Source organism: Homalodisca vitripennis, chromosome 2 (genome assembly GCF_021130785.1).
Source record: "Homalodisca vitripennis isolate AUS2020 chromosome 2, UT_GWSS_2.1, whole genome shotgun sequence".
NCBI lineage: Eukaryota > Metazoa > Arthropoda > Insecta > Hemiptera > Cicadellidae > Homalodisca > Homalodisca vitripennis.
In genome coordinates this window covers 151,758,270-151,776,071 of record NC_060208.1, presented here as the reverse complement: position 1 = coordinate 151,776,071, position 17,802 = coordinate 151,758,270, and the positions used below count along the sequence as shown (strand labels likewise).

Here is a 17,802-nt window from a genome sequence, read left to right as displayed (position 1 = left end):
TTCGGCTGTTGCCATTCATAAAAATTTAATTAATGTATATATACACATAATTTTTTCAATAAACATTGAATCACAAAAAGTACTTGCTCCGTCGGGACTCGAACCCGGATATCTCACTTGCCGGGTGAATGTGCTACCTTTACACCACAGAGCCCTTACTTTTAACGATTCAATTATTTTGTATTTGTATATATATATATATATATATATATATATATATATATATATATATATATATATATATATATATATATATAATATACATACATATGTATATGTAAGTATATATGTATATGTGTGTGTGTGTGTGTGTTATATTTGTATTAAGACAATTAGCAACATTTCCCTTAGTATTTCAGTTTTATAACGTTCTTTTATGGTTTTTTTTTTATTTGTGATTTTATACTGTATATCTTATCTGTTATATATTAATATATTATACTGAAAAAGCATTCCTCAAAAGCGCGGCAATCCACGTTTCGTGAATATTTTTCTGCTTTGCTTTTCTCAACATTAAACATAACCTTAACTTAAGAGTAAAATTCAGCATCGGAAACTTCAGTTTATCATGTTTATTTTGATGTGAGTTGTTTTCTAATTGCTAGTGCTGATCTTCAAACAGAGTCAACAGTGACCTAATCGGGGAAAAGGGTTGGGATATATCAGTTTATTGTTGTGACTGTTTTGTTTTAAAGCAATCAATTTGCTATGAACATCAAGAATAGAACTTTTTGCTCCTAATATACAATAACCGATTGTCATTTTTTTACTTTTTTTGGTTTGTATATCTCATTTTTATTCAAGTAAGCTTTATGGTAAGAGTTTAAAGTAGAATTACATAATACTATACTAACATTAGGACAATACCGATGAGGTTGCTAGAATATAGCCTAGTTTGTTTTTTCATGAGTAATCAACACCCAGAATAGTCTCTATACAATACAGTCAAGCTGAATTTGATATAAGTTATACTATAGTTCAGCTAAGGTCTTCATCAAACTCCTCTAGATTGTATTAGCCTATATTTAGGCTAACCCTTTTTAGCACCACGGTCCAATATATCAGATTACCTTACACCTTCCTAAAACACCACGGTCGGATCGCTCACTTTTATTTCTATTTTCGTACACAAGGCCGCTCAAATAACGTGATATTGCATGAATCGACTGACAGGGAGACGGGCTACGTGGAGGAAATATTTTCGTCACTTTGGTTTTTCTTACAGAACATGGATTGGCATGCAATGTAGTTGTAAGCTTACTAAAATTAGGGCCATATTTCAAAGGGTATTCTATCTTTGTGGATAATTCTTTTTACATCCATCTCTCTCGCTTAGTACTTTTACAAGAAACGTAACCTTTATAACTGGATCCTTAAGAAACAATTTTGAAAGAATCCCATCAGTCATGAAAGAAAAACTTTAAGTAGGTAAAACATTTTATCTAAGACATGAGGATAACTTATGCTTAGATACAGAGAAAAGGTAGCCAGAAAACCCTGTTGTTCTTTCAACCAAACATTGTAAAGAAAGAAACAATAATACTAAAATGAAATATGTACCAGAAATTATTGACTCTTATAATAAATATATGGGAGGCATTGACTAATCAGACCAGAAGCTTTACATTTATGTTGATGAGAGGAGACCAGTAAAGTATTGAGAAAAAGTTGTATTTAGTTTTAGGTAGGATGATTTTAAATTTATATATTATATACAAGGAAAATAATACAGGAAAAGATACGAACAGACTAAATTTTGTTTACTCTTGAAATTGTATCAAGCTTTTAGAAACAGTGGCTGGATAAAAATATTTCCAAAAATAATTCCTCACCTGCTGCAGGAGGGGGTGGTCAAAGTCAAAGTCTTTATTGCAACAAAAATCAAGTTGGTAACTCATACAGTTGACGTCAAGTTGCCACAAGGCATTACACAACAAATAATAGTTAATACTACTTATGTCTTTACAGATACATCTTCACTTAAGAGTTAAAATAGAGTTCAAGTAATAAAATCAATTCTTCACATAAAATTAAAACTATACAATTAACAATGGGAGTATAGATAAAGCGGAGTACAACAATTGAAGTTAGTCAATATTTGATGGACAAAACTAATTAAGACTTAAAATTCCATTTAAGGTAATTCACAACGATAATAAAAAGTAAAAACATACATGTAAAAGATCCTTTATATACACAGAATTCAAAATAATTAATATGTCAAATAAGTCAAGGTCATCAATTAATTAATAAAAGTAAAAAATTCCATTATATACAAAACATTCAAAATTGTTAAAACAGTAATATCACAGATAAGGCAAGGTCATCAATTAAAGCTAATGTCAATGGTTGAAAGATCTAAAAACTCATTTACACTGTAAAAAGGATTCCTCAGTAGCCAGCTGTACAATTTTGTTTTAGAACATTTAAAATCAATATCACAAGCATTTCTAGGAAGTTTGTTGAGCATATTTAAGCCTACGTAAGAATAAGAGTTTTGTGTCTTGCTAAGCCTAACATGAGGTAAATCAAGTAAATCTCTGTCTGTATCTGGTGTTGTAGTTGTGAATGTCATTCCTAAACAGGGAAGAATCAATCCTCAACTTAACCCTAACTAGACAATGAAATATGTACAAATTAAAAACTGTGGGTATTTGTTCACTTATAAACCATGGTCTACAGTGAGCTCTATAATTAGAGTAAGTAATTATTCTGATTGCTTTTTTTGGAGTAACAGAATGTTTTTTGTACTGGTACTACAACCCCAGAGCAGTATACCATAAGAGATTATACAATGAAAAAAGGAAAAATAGGCCATTCTCAAATATATTTTTGGGATATACTTTTTCAAATTACGCAAATGATATATTACTCTAGAAAGCCTGCTACACACAGCCTGAATATGAGGAACCCATGAGAGTTTTGAATCAATGTTGATTCCTAATAGCTTGACATTATCGCTAAAGCCATTATCTTGTGAACCAAGTTCTAGAGAGCTAAGAGTGAAAAGAACAGATTGCGTTTTATTACCATTTAACAAAAGGCCATTACTATCAAACCAGTTTTCAGATTCCTTAAGACTGTTGTCAATTTGGTTAAAAAGAGTACTTACATTAGAATTACTACAAAACAATGTTGTATCATCGTAGTAATGTTAGAACCCATCCACTGGATCTGTTGTATGTGTACCCCTGAAAGGAAAGCTACTGGGGGGGAAAAGAGAAGATCCAGAACCCTTTATATAAGCTGGGAGAAGTGAGTTCATGGAGTGTGCTTTACTTGTCACAAATGTTTAAAATAAGTGGTAATCCTAAAAATAACCTTGTAAATAGTGTAAATACTTATGAACTTCTTCTCTACATAGTGATAGTGCGTCAATAAATTATTAATTCTTTTCTGTATTCAATCAGTAACATTTTGAAGAATATTCTAACATTGACCAATATTTAAATTTTGAACTGATGTTAGAAAACCCATATCTGCTGAAAATTTCAAGGTAAGGTCTTCAAATTTGGTAACCATGTTAGAAAGTAAGTTAGGAATGAATGGAAGTTGTTGAAGCGTGGTTCATACTTTTTTCGGAAATATATTTATGTCCATCCAAGTAAAAAAATCAAAATCAATTTTTAAGTACTTTTTTTATTTATTTAATGTATTTTGTCTTACAGTATTCATTTAATAAGTACAATTTACTAACTTAAAAAACAATAAACTTATTGAAATTATCTCTAAAATTGTTAATGTAAAACTATAGCCTACATTTAGGCTAAAATAAGCCTGGGCGTTTTAGGCCATACCAACAAAATAAGTAATGGTGCTGTAAGGGTTAAGCCAGTACCACAATCTCGTCTTTGATGTTGACATTTGTAAGCAGATGGGAAAGCCTCACTCCAGCAGAGGGTTTATTTCTTGGAAAATAAGTTTGGTGAGAGAGCAGGTTTAAATCACTGTTATGCTTTATGTTGTACATAGCTATAAAGATTGCTGTTTCTTGCCAAGAGAAAATTAGTTGCATAACGCCTCAACTATAATACAAAAGTAAAAGTAAAGTAAAATACTCACCAAAACCTAACTTGTGTGGTTTTTTTTGTTTTGTCATAATACTCGTACAAGTAGACAAAATAGAATTCCAAGCTTTTGAAAACTGTGTACAGTTCTAGCTTTGTTGAAGATTAATCATTGACTGAACTGCACAGCTACAGTATAGTAAACGGGTCACCAACACAATCAGTCTGAAGGGTACCAAATTATTAATTAAAAATATCCCAACAATGTAATCAAAAACATTTTAATTATAATGATTTACAATTGTTATTCCCATAACTTTTTATTGTATTGAATGTTATTCCAAATGTAATTAAACAAAGTCAAATCATTTGTATGGTGTTTGAGTAATAGGCACAAGTACAATGGCAAAGTATGTGTTTTATTTGTGTTACAAGCTGTCAGATACATTTATCCTTAAAAATACAAAAAGTAACTAATTGTAGACAGAGTACAATAAGCGGATCCGGTTTTAATATTGATTAGTATAACGTATATAGAATACTAGACTACCAATCAATATCAAGGTATCTATAGTCGTAATAGAAATCATGTTTTAAATTGAAATAATTAATTTAATTATCTCATTAATTATAAAAGAACCATAACAACCAAACAAACAATTAGAATAAGAAATGGAGAAAAACTCACAAATAATAAAGAAATGATTACACACATTTAATTAAAACAGAGCATAGGAAATTTGTGGAACTATTTGTTTTCTTCTGGTTACCAATAATTAACCACTTTCAAAAAGTGGTTGAAAGCATCATATATAGAAAACTGTACTATTTTTCTGCACTCTGTACTTACAGAGATGATCTACAAGCAGGTCTGCTGGTATGCCAATTGTTAAACTTTGTTTCATGGTTCTCCACAAGTTTTCGACTGACTGAGAATTCCAGTTGCCGGGTAAAAATTGTGACTTATGTTGACAGTAAAAAGCACAAAACCACATTCACTCAACCCAAAATATGCCTGCCACATGTCTATGACAATGGTTGTTTACATAATGGGTTATTCGGTAGCGGACAAATACCTTGAAGCCAAGAAAAAAATGCGTTATCGTTTTTTAAAGCTATTTCATTATGTTTTCTAAAGTTCACTCTCCTTCAGTCCTAAAGTTTGTATGATTGTGTTAATACAGATGGTATAAGTTAATTATATTTATGTAATTAATTAATCAGTATGGGTTGGTTATATAGATGGTTATAATTGAGTAATATAGTTTGTCAATATTGACATGAAAACCGGGTCCGCTTATCATCATACTCTACCCCTAATTGATTCTCTGTTTAGTTAGTTTAATTTTATAAATACCTATAGCTTAGATAGTTTCTATTCATGAGTTTAATTAATACTTTTTCAGATATAATTAAATCTGGACTATACTGTAATTTGAAAAACCTGTAATGTAATTCAATTCAACATTTTGGTTTTGGTAGTTTGATAATCATAAAATAATGATTCAGTTGTGGTGGTGACCGCTTATAATACTGCAGCCCAGTGTACTTTTTTAAGCATTAATTTTAGCTGTAGATTCTCCTACCATGATCAACGGGCAGACTATTATACTATATCTGAGGTTGGACTCAAAAAGCCAAATAACTTGTCCTTATTGCTTCTGATGTGCTGATTACTTGCTTGAATGAGAAAATTGCAGAGCTGAGTTTCCTGCACAATAAGCAGACTTGCTGGTTCCAGTTTAATTTGTCATCCAGAACAACTTCTATGTGCTTGGTTGAAGTTACAGTTTTAATGTTAGGGAGACTGTTGAATTGGATTAAATATTTTTCAAGAACAGCTGTATTGTTTTTCTCTATTAAAGACCAGATCGCTATTGTTGCATATGTACGATAGTCTTTTGCAAAGTTAGTTAATGGCAATGGAATTATCCACTTCTAATGTCTTTGTTGCTCCTCAGGAGAATGATGTCATAAATGACCATGACATCTCACAAATAGCAAGATGATCCCAAGAGTGAAACTAGAGGAATTCCTCTCTTTGTCACAGTTATTATTGACATTATGATGTCACTCACTTACACCAGTTGCTTTTAATTACTAAGATTTCTATAAGTTTTTATACCAGTTGTGAACTAGTCCTTCAATTCCAAGATGTTTAAGCTTGTTTAGTAATATTAGATATAGTTGATAGTGTAGGAGTAATGTGGAAATGGTAAATGTTTATTGGTAAAAGCTACCAATGTCTCAGACTGATATGTTGTCTCCTAAGTGTCATATCTCACATTGTCAGAATTGAATATTGGAAAGAGGTCAGTCATAAGGAAGTAGACTATTAAATATAGTGAAGAATATCAGTCAAGATGTTCGTGGACTTTACTGTTTACTTCTGAAAACAGTTGACAGCCTTGGTCTTGGTCTTTGTGGAAAACAATCATATGATAGTAGATGTTCAACATGGCTTCAGAAGTAAACAATCTACAACTGCAGCACTATTTTAGTCTGGAATATTCAGTAAAAGAAGCTTTTGAAATAAAAAGATAAAAGATTTTTATTACCAACATTGGTCAAATTTACAAACAATGTAAAACAAACAGATGCATTGTCAAGATATAAAATGCTAATACTATAATTAAAACTGGTGTCAGCCATAACTGTAATAAATAACTTAGTTTTAAAATAAAAAACATTTAATCTTTTGAGCGTCAAGGGTAAGCAGTGAAAAGGTCCTTTTAAGACTACATACAATGAGGGTTTCCTTATCTTTTTGTCCTAAGTGAAGGAATTGGTAATAAGAATTGAAATTTCTAATTGGCGCACTAAAATTGATATCTTGTATTAACTCCTTTGTGCGGACTATGTAATAAGAAAAGTTTATGAATAAATTAATTTACTCTATAAATATTGTTACATTTTTTATAGCTCATAATAGCATTTGACTAATGTCTACATTTATATATATATATATATATTTTTTTTTCCATGCATAGACTTAGGTAAGTATGAATCTATTTATTTTGTTTTATGATGAGGCGTATCAATGTAATTTGTACACAAAAATATTGTGTAATGGCTGAAATTTTCTTGAAATAGTAAACCCTAATAAATTTAATGTTTAGATCTCTAGATGTTTTCTTAAACAGATTGATGTTTCTCATATATTCAAAGATTAGGTTGAGTTTTGCTTTGTCTTTATTGTTGGACACCTGTATTTTTCACTTGTTACGTTATGTTGTGATCTTATTATAGATATTCAGCGTTAATTTTAGAGGATTCTTTTTACACCAATCACATTTTAATTGATCATACTGAACATTTTCAAGGGAAAACAGTCAAAATCCATCGTAGGAAATTTTTAATGACTACCCCAGGAATTGGACCCATGACCTACTGATTAGAGAGCTGCAGCCTCACCCTCTGTTACAGTGAAGGTTCAGGTCAATAATTTAAGCTAATTTTTGACTAAGTTGTAAATGAACTAGTTCAACATGTTGCTTAGCCTGCATATATGTTAACATCATTAAAATTATAAATAAATATTATCTTATAATACTTATTTTAGAGCATATATAATTATTGTATAATATCTCTCTGATTTCAGATACCCAGAATAAATCACCATCTATTATGATATTTATTTTATACCCTACCAATATAAATGGATAAAAAACGATTAAGTTTGAAGAGTACCAACAAAGTTGCTGTTCGTAAGGATTTATTTGGAACAAATGATGCCAGAAATGATGAATCTAGTAGTCAGTCTACAGAAAATACACAAAGTCCATTAAAAACAATATGGGGAGAAAGTAATAGTTATACATATAACCAGCCAACCTCAAACTCGTTATTACTTTCACCTGCTCTAAAAAGAAGCCCTAACCGGTTCAGTACACCCCAAACACCAATAAAAAGTCCTGGAACTCCCAGAAAGAAAACAACTCCACGAAAACTAAGCAAGTATTCTCCATTTAGAAAGAAGGTCCATAATCCCAATCCAAAAGAGAGCATAAAGAGGTTTTTCTGTGTTAAAGAAAGCAATCCTGAAAACAAAAGTAGTCAACCTCAAAAAGCACTCCAAGGTATTAAACCTTTACAAGATGTTTGGGCTTCCTCTAGTTTGAGAACTACCTCAAATATGAACACAAATAACTCTCAGTCACTTGTGGAGGGAATGAGTTCCAAAGAGGAACATACCGAAGAGAATTCATCTTCCTCAATTTCTATAAATAATACACCAGAAAATAAAACACCAAACACCACTCCAAAGAAAAATACTCCAACCAAGTTACCTGAAAAAAGCAATAGTTCAACACCAGAATCCACAAAGAAATTAACTCTTTCATCTTCAAAAATTACAGGTTCAAAAGATGTTTATGGTACTTTTTTGTTGAGGATTATAATGGATATAATGATAAATGATACTGATCCTGATGGCGTTAAGTTGTTCAGTGATGAAGAGTATGATCATATCAATACTTTTAATCAATTTGACCAACCGTCTCAGAGACTGTACGGACGTTTACTCAATAGGAAACTTGATTGGATTAGAACCTCAACCATGAAATATGGAGATGTTAATTTACAGTTGGAGCTAATGCGGCAGAATAAATTCATCACATCGGGTAAGTTATTTATTGCTTATAGCATAGTCTGGTGGATATACGAGGGGGTACCAAAAAAAAACTGGAATTGTATTGCTGGCAGCCGGCAGCGTGTAGTACACATTCCTGCCGCTAGGCGTGTGTTGCGCAACCCATTGCGAGCTCAGTGACCCCAGTTCCGTTGTCCTAGTGCATTCTGTTCGTTCGTAGTGACTGTTTTCACTAACCCTGTTTTGTTCTTGTTTCGTTTTTTGTCATGGCAAGTTTAAGTGAACAACGTGCAGCTGTGAAATTTTGTTTTTTACTTGGTAACAATGCTGCAGAAACTATTTTAATGTTGAATACAGCTTACAAAGATGATGCTATGGGGAAAACTCAGGTCTACGAGTGGTTCGCTCGATTTAAAAATGGCGACATGTCGATTGAAGACAAACCTCGTTCTGGACGTCCATCAACCTCTCGAACGGACGAAAATGTTGAGAAAATTCGTGAACTTGTGCTCACCGACCGTCGACAGACAATTGAGGAACTATCAGAGAGTAGTGGGTTAACTTGGAGCTCAGTTCAGCGAATTTTAACAGGAGATTTAGGACTGAAAAGGGTTGCTGCCAAATTTGTTTCTCGACTTCTGACTGACCATCAAAAGGCACATCGAGTTGAAACTTGCCGCCTTCTGAAAGAACATCTCGAAAATGATCCCGATTTTCTGGAAAAGGTAATTACTGGTGATGAGTCATGGTGCTATGGTTATGACCCAGAAACGAAGCAACAGTCAAAGTCAAGCCAATGGAAGTCGCCATCTTCACCTCGTCCAAAAAAATGTCGGCAAGTCAAATCAAACATCAAAACCATGTTGATTTGCTTTTTTGATGCTAAAGGCATTGTTCATTCTGAGTTTGTTCCTCCAGGTCAGACTGTCAACCAAACATTTTATTTGGAGATTTTAAGAAGATTGCGCAACAGTGTTCGCCAGAAAAGACCCGATTTGTGGCAGACTGGAGACTGGTTCTTCCACCACGACAACGCACCGGCACACACAGCCATCTCAGTTAGGCAGTTTTTAGCCAAAAATGGCATGGTTCCGCTGCTCCACGCACCTTACTCGCCTGACCTCGCTCCATGCGACTTTTTTTTTATTTCCACACATGAAAAGAGGCTTGAAAGGTCAACGATTTGACAGCGTTGAAGAGGTTAAGAAAAAAACGAAGCTCGAGCTTGCAGCCATTTCTAAAGATGACTACAAAAAATGTTTTGATCAATGGAAATACCGTTGGGACAAGTGTATTAGTTGTAATGGAGATTATTTTGAAGGAGATAAGGTCGTATTGTAAAAAATTTGATAATATATAATTTTTATAAAATAATTCCGGTTTTTTTTTTGGTACCCCCTCGTAGCAGTTTAAATAAGATTACGAATATCAATAACAAGATATGTAATTTTACTATGTACATTTATTTTTTTCATACACTGAAAACACTTAAATCTATCAATGTTAAGTGTATTTTATCATTTTAAAAGCTGACCCGACGCTTCACTGTGGCTTGGTTATTATATGATTAATATTATGTACAAATATTTTCTCAGGATAGCTTTTAAATGCTAATTATGTCACTTTCTATTAAAAAAAATACAAAATCACCAGTAATAAAAATAAAAAATGTAGAAATTATTTCATGGTTTTCATAGAATCAACTCAAAATATTTATTACTAGACATGGCCATTGAAAATTTAAGCTAGGTCCAGTAGTTTCATTAATCCTCAGCCACACCCACCAATTTTGGGCACAACCGTGGGTGGATTAAGTCCCATTTTATTTTGGTCATAAAATACCTAATTCTTATATTTATGGAAAACATTAGTCACTAAATATTACTACATCTTAATTCTTTGGAATAAACCATGTATGTAAAACATTTTTTTCAATTTATTTGTTTTAAATATGCTGATTTTTTGTTAGTAATAATGTCTTTATTATATTTTCCTTAAATTGAACGTAACACTTAATTTTTTGAAGTTCAATTATTGTTTTGTATTAGAATAGCTTAAAAATGATAAATATATAAACCAAACAAAATAATCATGCTTTTACAACATTTTTGTAGGCAAAATAATATAAACAATTCATACAAACAGGACTCATTTTACAGGCCTGATGCCAAATATTATATATAATGTAATTATTTATAGTTTTGAAACATTGTACGTTCATTACAATTCCTTCAGAGCTGCAGTAGACGGTGCAGTATAGGTTGAGATCTTCATATCTGTTATTCTGGCACACACCATTGCAATGCACGTTGCTGTGCTCTTCTCACAGTAATTTATTACAGTTGCATCACAATGTCTTTGTCTTTCTGTCCTTTCCACGGAATCAGTATTTACATTTTCCTGACTCTTCTCTGGGGTTCTTCTTGAATGTCACTGAGCCCCCTAACCTTTTTCTTTACATGAGGAGTTAAGCCTTGAAGAGAATATCTTGATAGTAAGTGTGGGTATGTTAGCTCTAATGCTGCTTTAGAGATAACTCCTCTGATAATAGAAATTTCATGTGATATGTTTTGTTTATAGAGTATTAGTGCACTGATAGCAGCAATTATCAAACAGATTCCGTAGTATCTATTTTTCTCAACAACAAACACTTTATTTATTGATTAAAATCATTAAACTTTATCACAGATATAAATAAAAAATAAACAGAAGCAAAACAAAGTAAATATTATAACAGTTATACATTTTCACTAAAAACAGTTCTTTATGGAGTCCCACAGGGTTTGAACTTAGGACCATTACCTTTTCATATCATATTTCAATAATTTACTTTTAATTTATTCATACATATAAAGCCTGTGGTATATGTGTTTATAGGTCCACATAAAAACATAACCTTAGTAAAATTCTTCTCATGGAAACAATATAGTAGAAATATGTGTACTTAAAACTAAACAGTTCAATCAGACATCTGTTTTTCTGAAATTGGCATTTTGACCATTTATAATCTTAATATTTTTGAAACAGTAAAACATAATCCAAAGCCAGTGTAACGTTTTGGTAAGTAATACCCATAACTATAATACTATAAAGCAGGTAATCTCTGAGAGACGTATACTAGAAATGTACAAAAAGAACAGTAGTAGTTATCTGTGTATAGTTTGTGAATAAAGATATTATGATTGATTGATTGTGACATATGCAATGCTTACATTTTGTAATTGTTTCATTATTATAAATTTCCCTTAGAACCTTAAGAAGTTTGTTATATGTGCTACAGCTAAAACCTGTAAATTCAAATACAGTACTCATAATTCTTACGTTGTATGTTACGTAATAAGTTATATGCAGACATGTATTATTGTCATTAGTTTCAATATTATAAACAAAGTTTATAGTATCAAAGTATAGTATGTGTAGGACTGTCACATTTTGTGGAAGTGAAATATTTTCTAATCTGTTGCTCTGTTTAGATTGCAGTAATGAAAGTTTGGAAAACTTGCTTAATTTACTCACAATGCCAGATTTGAAAAAACTATGCAAGTCTTACAAATTACCGGAATCTGGTGTAAAAAGTGACTTGATATCAAGAATTATAGCAAGAGCCAGGCAGCCTTCTATAAAAAATTACTTTGCTCAGAACACAAATAATTCTTCAGGTGAAACCCTTCTTCGTGGCAAGTAAGTATCTATTAATATTGTTTATTGGAATCATTAACATTCAGGATGTTTATGAATAAATCTTAGAGGTTATTAATAAAACCTTTTCTGTTTATGAACATTAGTTCATAAATGTGTTTTTGAGCTACAAGGCTTAAAGTTAGCCTATAAAAATGGATTTTTATTACTTTGACCAAAATAATAGTAGAATCTGTATAATATTTGCTACGTGAGATGTTGTTATTTGGGAAATTAGATTTTGGCCTTACAAAATTTGTAGTGTCATTTCCATGAAAATTTATGCTGGGATTAAAAACATTTTTGTTTTAATAAGGATAAAACAAAGGGATCAACAATACGAAAATTAATAAATAATTTATTCAACCTTGTGGATATAACCTAAGATTTGTGAATGTGATAGGAGTATCCTACCAGTATAATTAATTGATAGAATAAACCTATTTTTATTATTAAAGAGCAATCTAACAACATTTTATTTACATTAAAAATGTATTTGGTTTCTTTCAGGATTTATGAGATGCTAGGAGTAGTTATCAAAGTGGAGAATGGTCCATGTCAAACATTTTCCCGTTGCCTGCTGTTCTTCTCTTATCCCCATTTTCGTGGACTGGAGAGAGACAGATTTTCAGATCAACTGGCTCTTGTGAGTCAGGTTCGTAACTTGACCTTCCCCACATACGAAATCACGCGCACACAGATTTTTCACTCCAGGGAACATTTTTTAAGGTAAATCTTTAAATGATTATTAGTTTAGTAACTTACAAAAATAACCCAGAAGGGATCACTTATGGCTGGTTTGTATCTTCCAGTTGAACTTATAACTGATGTGTCACTTAAATCTGGACAACCTTATGGATGTCCAGGAGCAGCACATTACTAACCGCAAATGTCGAGATTCTGGGGTTCAAGGGCAATTCGATCGGTCTAGTCTGCTGGGGGAGATGACTGTTGGAGTTGGTGGGGTTTGTTCCCTAACCTCAGAGGTTCTTGTTAGCCTCAACAAGGGTGTGCCACCCCTTGCCTGCTTTGATTGTAGGAGCTGGTTCAGAGCTGGCCTCTCCTTCTTCCAGGAAGACATGACTTAGAGATCAGTGCCCTAATTCTTTCTCATGTATCTCGATAGGAGGCGGCCCCTACCTCCTAACCTTACCCATCCTGAATATCCTGTCATTCTGGAAACAGTGCAAAGGATTCCTTACAGGACTAGGTGCAATTTATAAGCTTCTTACCCTAAGAAAAAAAAAGAAAAGAAAAAAAATATATATTGTACCTACCACTTGTAAAAATATAGCTATATATTTTGTTTATGTTACTCTGCATTTTTGACTGTAAATATTTAACAAAAAACCAAAATTAAATGGCTGCAATTTTAAAAATATTAATACTGATTTAAAAATATTTTCTGATATAATACGTTTTGACATAGACCCATTTACCAAGTTTTGTAACAATCTTAATGATAACAACAAAGATAAAATTGTTTTAACATATATATATTAAAAAAACAAAATGTCGCATAGCTACTAAACAAAGTGTAAATTTAAAAAAATCACATTGTTCTTAATTTTTAGCTTAGAATCACACATATAATCTTTTTCACATAGAGCCACCCCAACCTTTTTGTTACACCCTGTATATACAAACTGTAAATACAGTAGTCATGTTACTAAGATCAGCAAAAGTAATTTTTTTACAATGTCATCTTACTTAAGTTTTAACATAATTATAATTCCTTTTTTTAGTGCTACTGAGGTTCACCACAGGTTGTTTATTGTTTCCTAGAAGAGAATACTTAAGGACAATGAAGTTAAGAATTCAAACAAATACAACATTGCAAATATTGTTATTGTTACAGTTACGAAGCTGCATTAATTGAATCATCAGCAATGACGGAAGCTAAAGAAGACAAGAACTGGGATTTGGCTTTGAGTAGAGTGAGAAGCATCTATCAGAAAGTAAAAAGTTATTTAGCAGATGAACAAATGAGGTATTTTTTTTTTATTTGATTAATAAGTTACAAAGGCTTACGTAAACTGACATTCTTAACCTTTGTTTGTTAAGTCGAAGATTTTATATATACTAACAACAGCTGTTTCAACAATAGGAACTAGCTGTTAACCACTGCTTTGCAGGCAATTAAAAAAAAAGTCCATAGCCTAATTAGTTAACCCTACAACTGGTGGTCATTTCATCCTGTAGTGTCGGGCTTTGTACAATGAGGTGGTTTTTATAACAGCGTTTAATAGTATTTCCATTGCATTAGAAAGTTTATTGATCATTGGTGCAATCTAAATTTAAAATTATGCAATAACTTCTTCCATGCAATTTGCATTAGACTACTGATCAAGCACTTTACAATAATAATTTTCTAAATTTTAAATGTTAACAAATGTTTCTGCCTCTTTGATGAACTTCAACTGAAAGTATTAACAGCTGTTAAGTATCAGTTCACTTTGTATTACTTGATGTAGCACAGTCTGCCAGATTGAAGGTAAAACATTCCAAAATCAACAACAAGTTATAAATAAAACATTAATTAAATAAATAAACAATGTAAATTGGACAGAGTTTTAAATATAAACCATTCTCGAATCCCCTTCAACACACACAAAAAATTTCATAAAAATCGGTCCAGTCGTTTAGGAGTTCAGTGACATATACACGCACACAAGAAATATATACATATAGTAGCAGTTGCCCGCGGCTTCGCACGCAATTTCCTGTTGAAAAAACACACTATTTTTCACGTATTCTTTTTCTATCACATTCTAAACATTCCTGAGATAATTGGTAGTCGTTCCTTTGTGAGCCTCTTGGGCGCATTATGAAGGTATGTACGATATTTCCTGCCTCTATCTTTCGTGGTTTTTGCTAGATGTTAATAAGTTCTTCTGTACAATTAATTTATATGGATGAATCTCGATAAACTAATTAGGTTATAAAGAATCAAATTCGGTCTGTTAAAATTAATATTATCTCTAAGATATTTCCAGTATTATTGTGGAGTTTACCTTGTGCTCCGATTATGAAAGTGCATCAACGAGAACCAATTTCGATCATAAAGCGTCTTCTTTCGGCTCATTTCATTTACCTTTGATCTAACCAAATTCGATTACCTTATGTGCAAAAATTCACAGCCTTGTACAATGAGGTGCTTTGTATAACAGCGTTTAATAGTATTTTCATTGCATTAGATAATTGACTGATCATTAGTGCAATCTAAATCTAAAATTAAGCAGTAACTTTTTCTACGCAATCTGCATTACACTACTGATCAATCACTTTACAATTATAATTTTCTAAATTTTAAATGTAAACAAATGTTTCTGCCTCTTTGATGAACTTCAGCTGAAAGTATTAACAGCTTTTAAGTATCAGTTCTCTTTGTATTACGTGTCGTAGCGCAGTCTGCCAGATCGAAGGTAAAACATTCCAAAATCAACAACTACTTACAAATGAAAAATTAACTAAAAAAACTTTTTCCAGTGGACCAAATTGTGAATCTAAACCATTCTTGAATTCCATTGAAAACACACAAAGAATTTCATCAAAATCAGTCCAGTCGTTTAGGAGGAGTTCAGTCACATACACACGAAGAAATACAAGAAATAAATATAAAGATATATTTATATGCACTATTGCAATATTCAACAACACACTACAAATTTAATACGACACTAAAACACGAATAAAACTACAAAAACTTACAATTATGCATGGCTTGGCACAGATGTAAACAATGCTGGAAAGATGGTGTTCACAACAAACAGGTGATATTTTCTGTTACGTTTGAAATAATCAAATAGCTATATCACAACCATAATAATAAAAAGAAATAAAACCTTAGTTTTTATTAGCATTTTTCTTCCTGAATCCAATAGTGTATGAATTAAATTGATACGTTGCCGGAGTATATTATAAGAAGTGATTATGTGAGGGAATGTTTGATTGAGAACATTTTGTTGATTAACACTACAGTAACGACAAAAGGCCGAGTTTGCCTTGTTGGCTAGATGAAGAAAATTATTACAAGGGCCATTTTGTTTTGTTTTCAACCTCTGATCTCAAGCACGTGACAGGTCCGCAGCGTGTGCAGTAGTCAATCATGCATCTTCTCCGCTACAACATTTCTCACTGCCGGGTTCAAGGAGCTAGTTCACGCTGAACTGCAGTCGCAGTTTAGTTTAGCCTGGAAGCTAAACAAAGACATTGTTGCATTTATAAAATTATTAGGATTTATTGTTATTTATTGATAGTAAATTTAAATACCATAAGTCTTGATTCTCAACCCACCCACTCAATACACAGAATTAAAAATTAATAGATATCTGTTTCGCTGGATAGAAAAAGTCAAATCCAGTATTGTCATCGTGAGCGTAAGACTTCTTGAAGCTGACCACATACATCTTCTTCTTTACTCATCTACGCACTGTATTATTCTCCCCCAGCACTAAAGTGTATGCTGTATCACACTGATGCATTGCTCTCCAGCAGTCATTTGTTTCAGAAGCTGCTCTGAGGAGAACCACCCCGTCTTCTACAGTTCAATTCACTTCACTCACACTCACTATAAATGTAAACAAATTGAAAATAGTAAACAATGTTTACGCAGAACAGTTGATTACATTTGACAGGCTCATTCAATTAATATTACACAACTTTAGAGACTTTAGAGATGGCATTTTTCGCTAGTTTTTGGCATTTAAAGACCAGTGGGCATACCCCACATCGAATTTCGAAATAAGAGTAGGCCTATATTCTTCCCAGGAACTGTAATAATGTCCATGTAAAATTTCAGTACAATCAGTGAGTAGTTTACACGTGAAAAGAAAACAAACAAACAAAGGCACTTTCACATTTATAATATTATTAAGATTACTTATTGTTGTTGCTGATAAACTGTTTACTGTTTATCTGTTATTTTAGTTTGTTAAGATAACTCAATGAAGTTAATCAATAATGAAATTTTTAAGTCAACAATTAATGTTTTAAATATACTATAATTAATTTTACTAATATATCCAACTTTGATATAATTATTAGTTTTAAGTAAATATTATTTTAATTCAAAATCATTTGACTACATCTGTTGCATGTAATGTTCGTTATAATGAATAAAGATGACTATTATACTCGTACATCGCTGATTGACAAGTTCTTGATAAGTAAGTTGGCATTAGTTAGTAGAAGCAATAGTCCTGGTCCCTATTACATACTGTATTTTTATTGGTGATTGTATATTGGAGCTGCAAAACCTTTTCTTGGAGTACTCCTGGTGTCCGTTGCGGAACCCCATTTTGTTGATGATCTACTAGTAGCATTTTCTCGAATACTAAATATAATTTTCAATTTCTATTGTATAAACATTAATTTGTTACTAAAACATATTTCACTTGCCAATTAGAATTAGTTATTAAACAAAATAATCTGAATATTTGTATGCACAAATTATTATAGACTTTTTTAATATACTATTTTTGATTATATAGATTTCAAATGTAATGCATAATTACACAAACTTAC

The 17,802-nt window shown here is 31.9% G+C and overlaps 1 protein-coding gene across 1 annotated transcript in view; it reads left to right on the top strand.

The window, feature by feature from the left end:
• The first annotated feature begins 512 nt into the window (after positions 1 to 512).
• Positions 513 to 17,802, top strand: part of LOC124354909 (fanconi-associated nuclease 1-like) — a 36,283-nt gene continuing 18,993 nt past the window's right edge. The window contains exons 1-5 of the mRNA XM_046805709.1: positions 513 to 778; positions 7,609 to 8,629; positions 12,072 to 12,279; positions 12,787 to 13,005; positions 14,135 to 14,266. Coding sequence (XP_046661665.1) covers positions 7,666 to 8,629; positions 12,072 to 12,279; positions 12,787 to 13,005; positions 14,135 to 14,266 — 1,523 coding nt within the window. The 5' untranslated portion in view covers positions 513 to 778; positions 7,609 to 7,665. The remainder of the gene's footprint in view (positions 779 to 7,608; positions 8,630 to 12,071; positions 12,280 to 12,786; positions 13,006 to 14,134; positions 14,267 to 17,802) is intronic.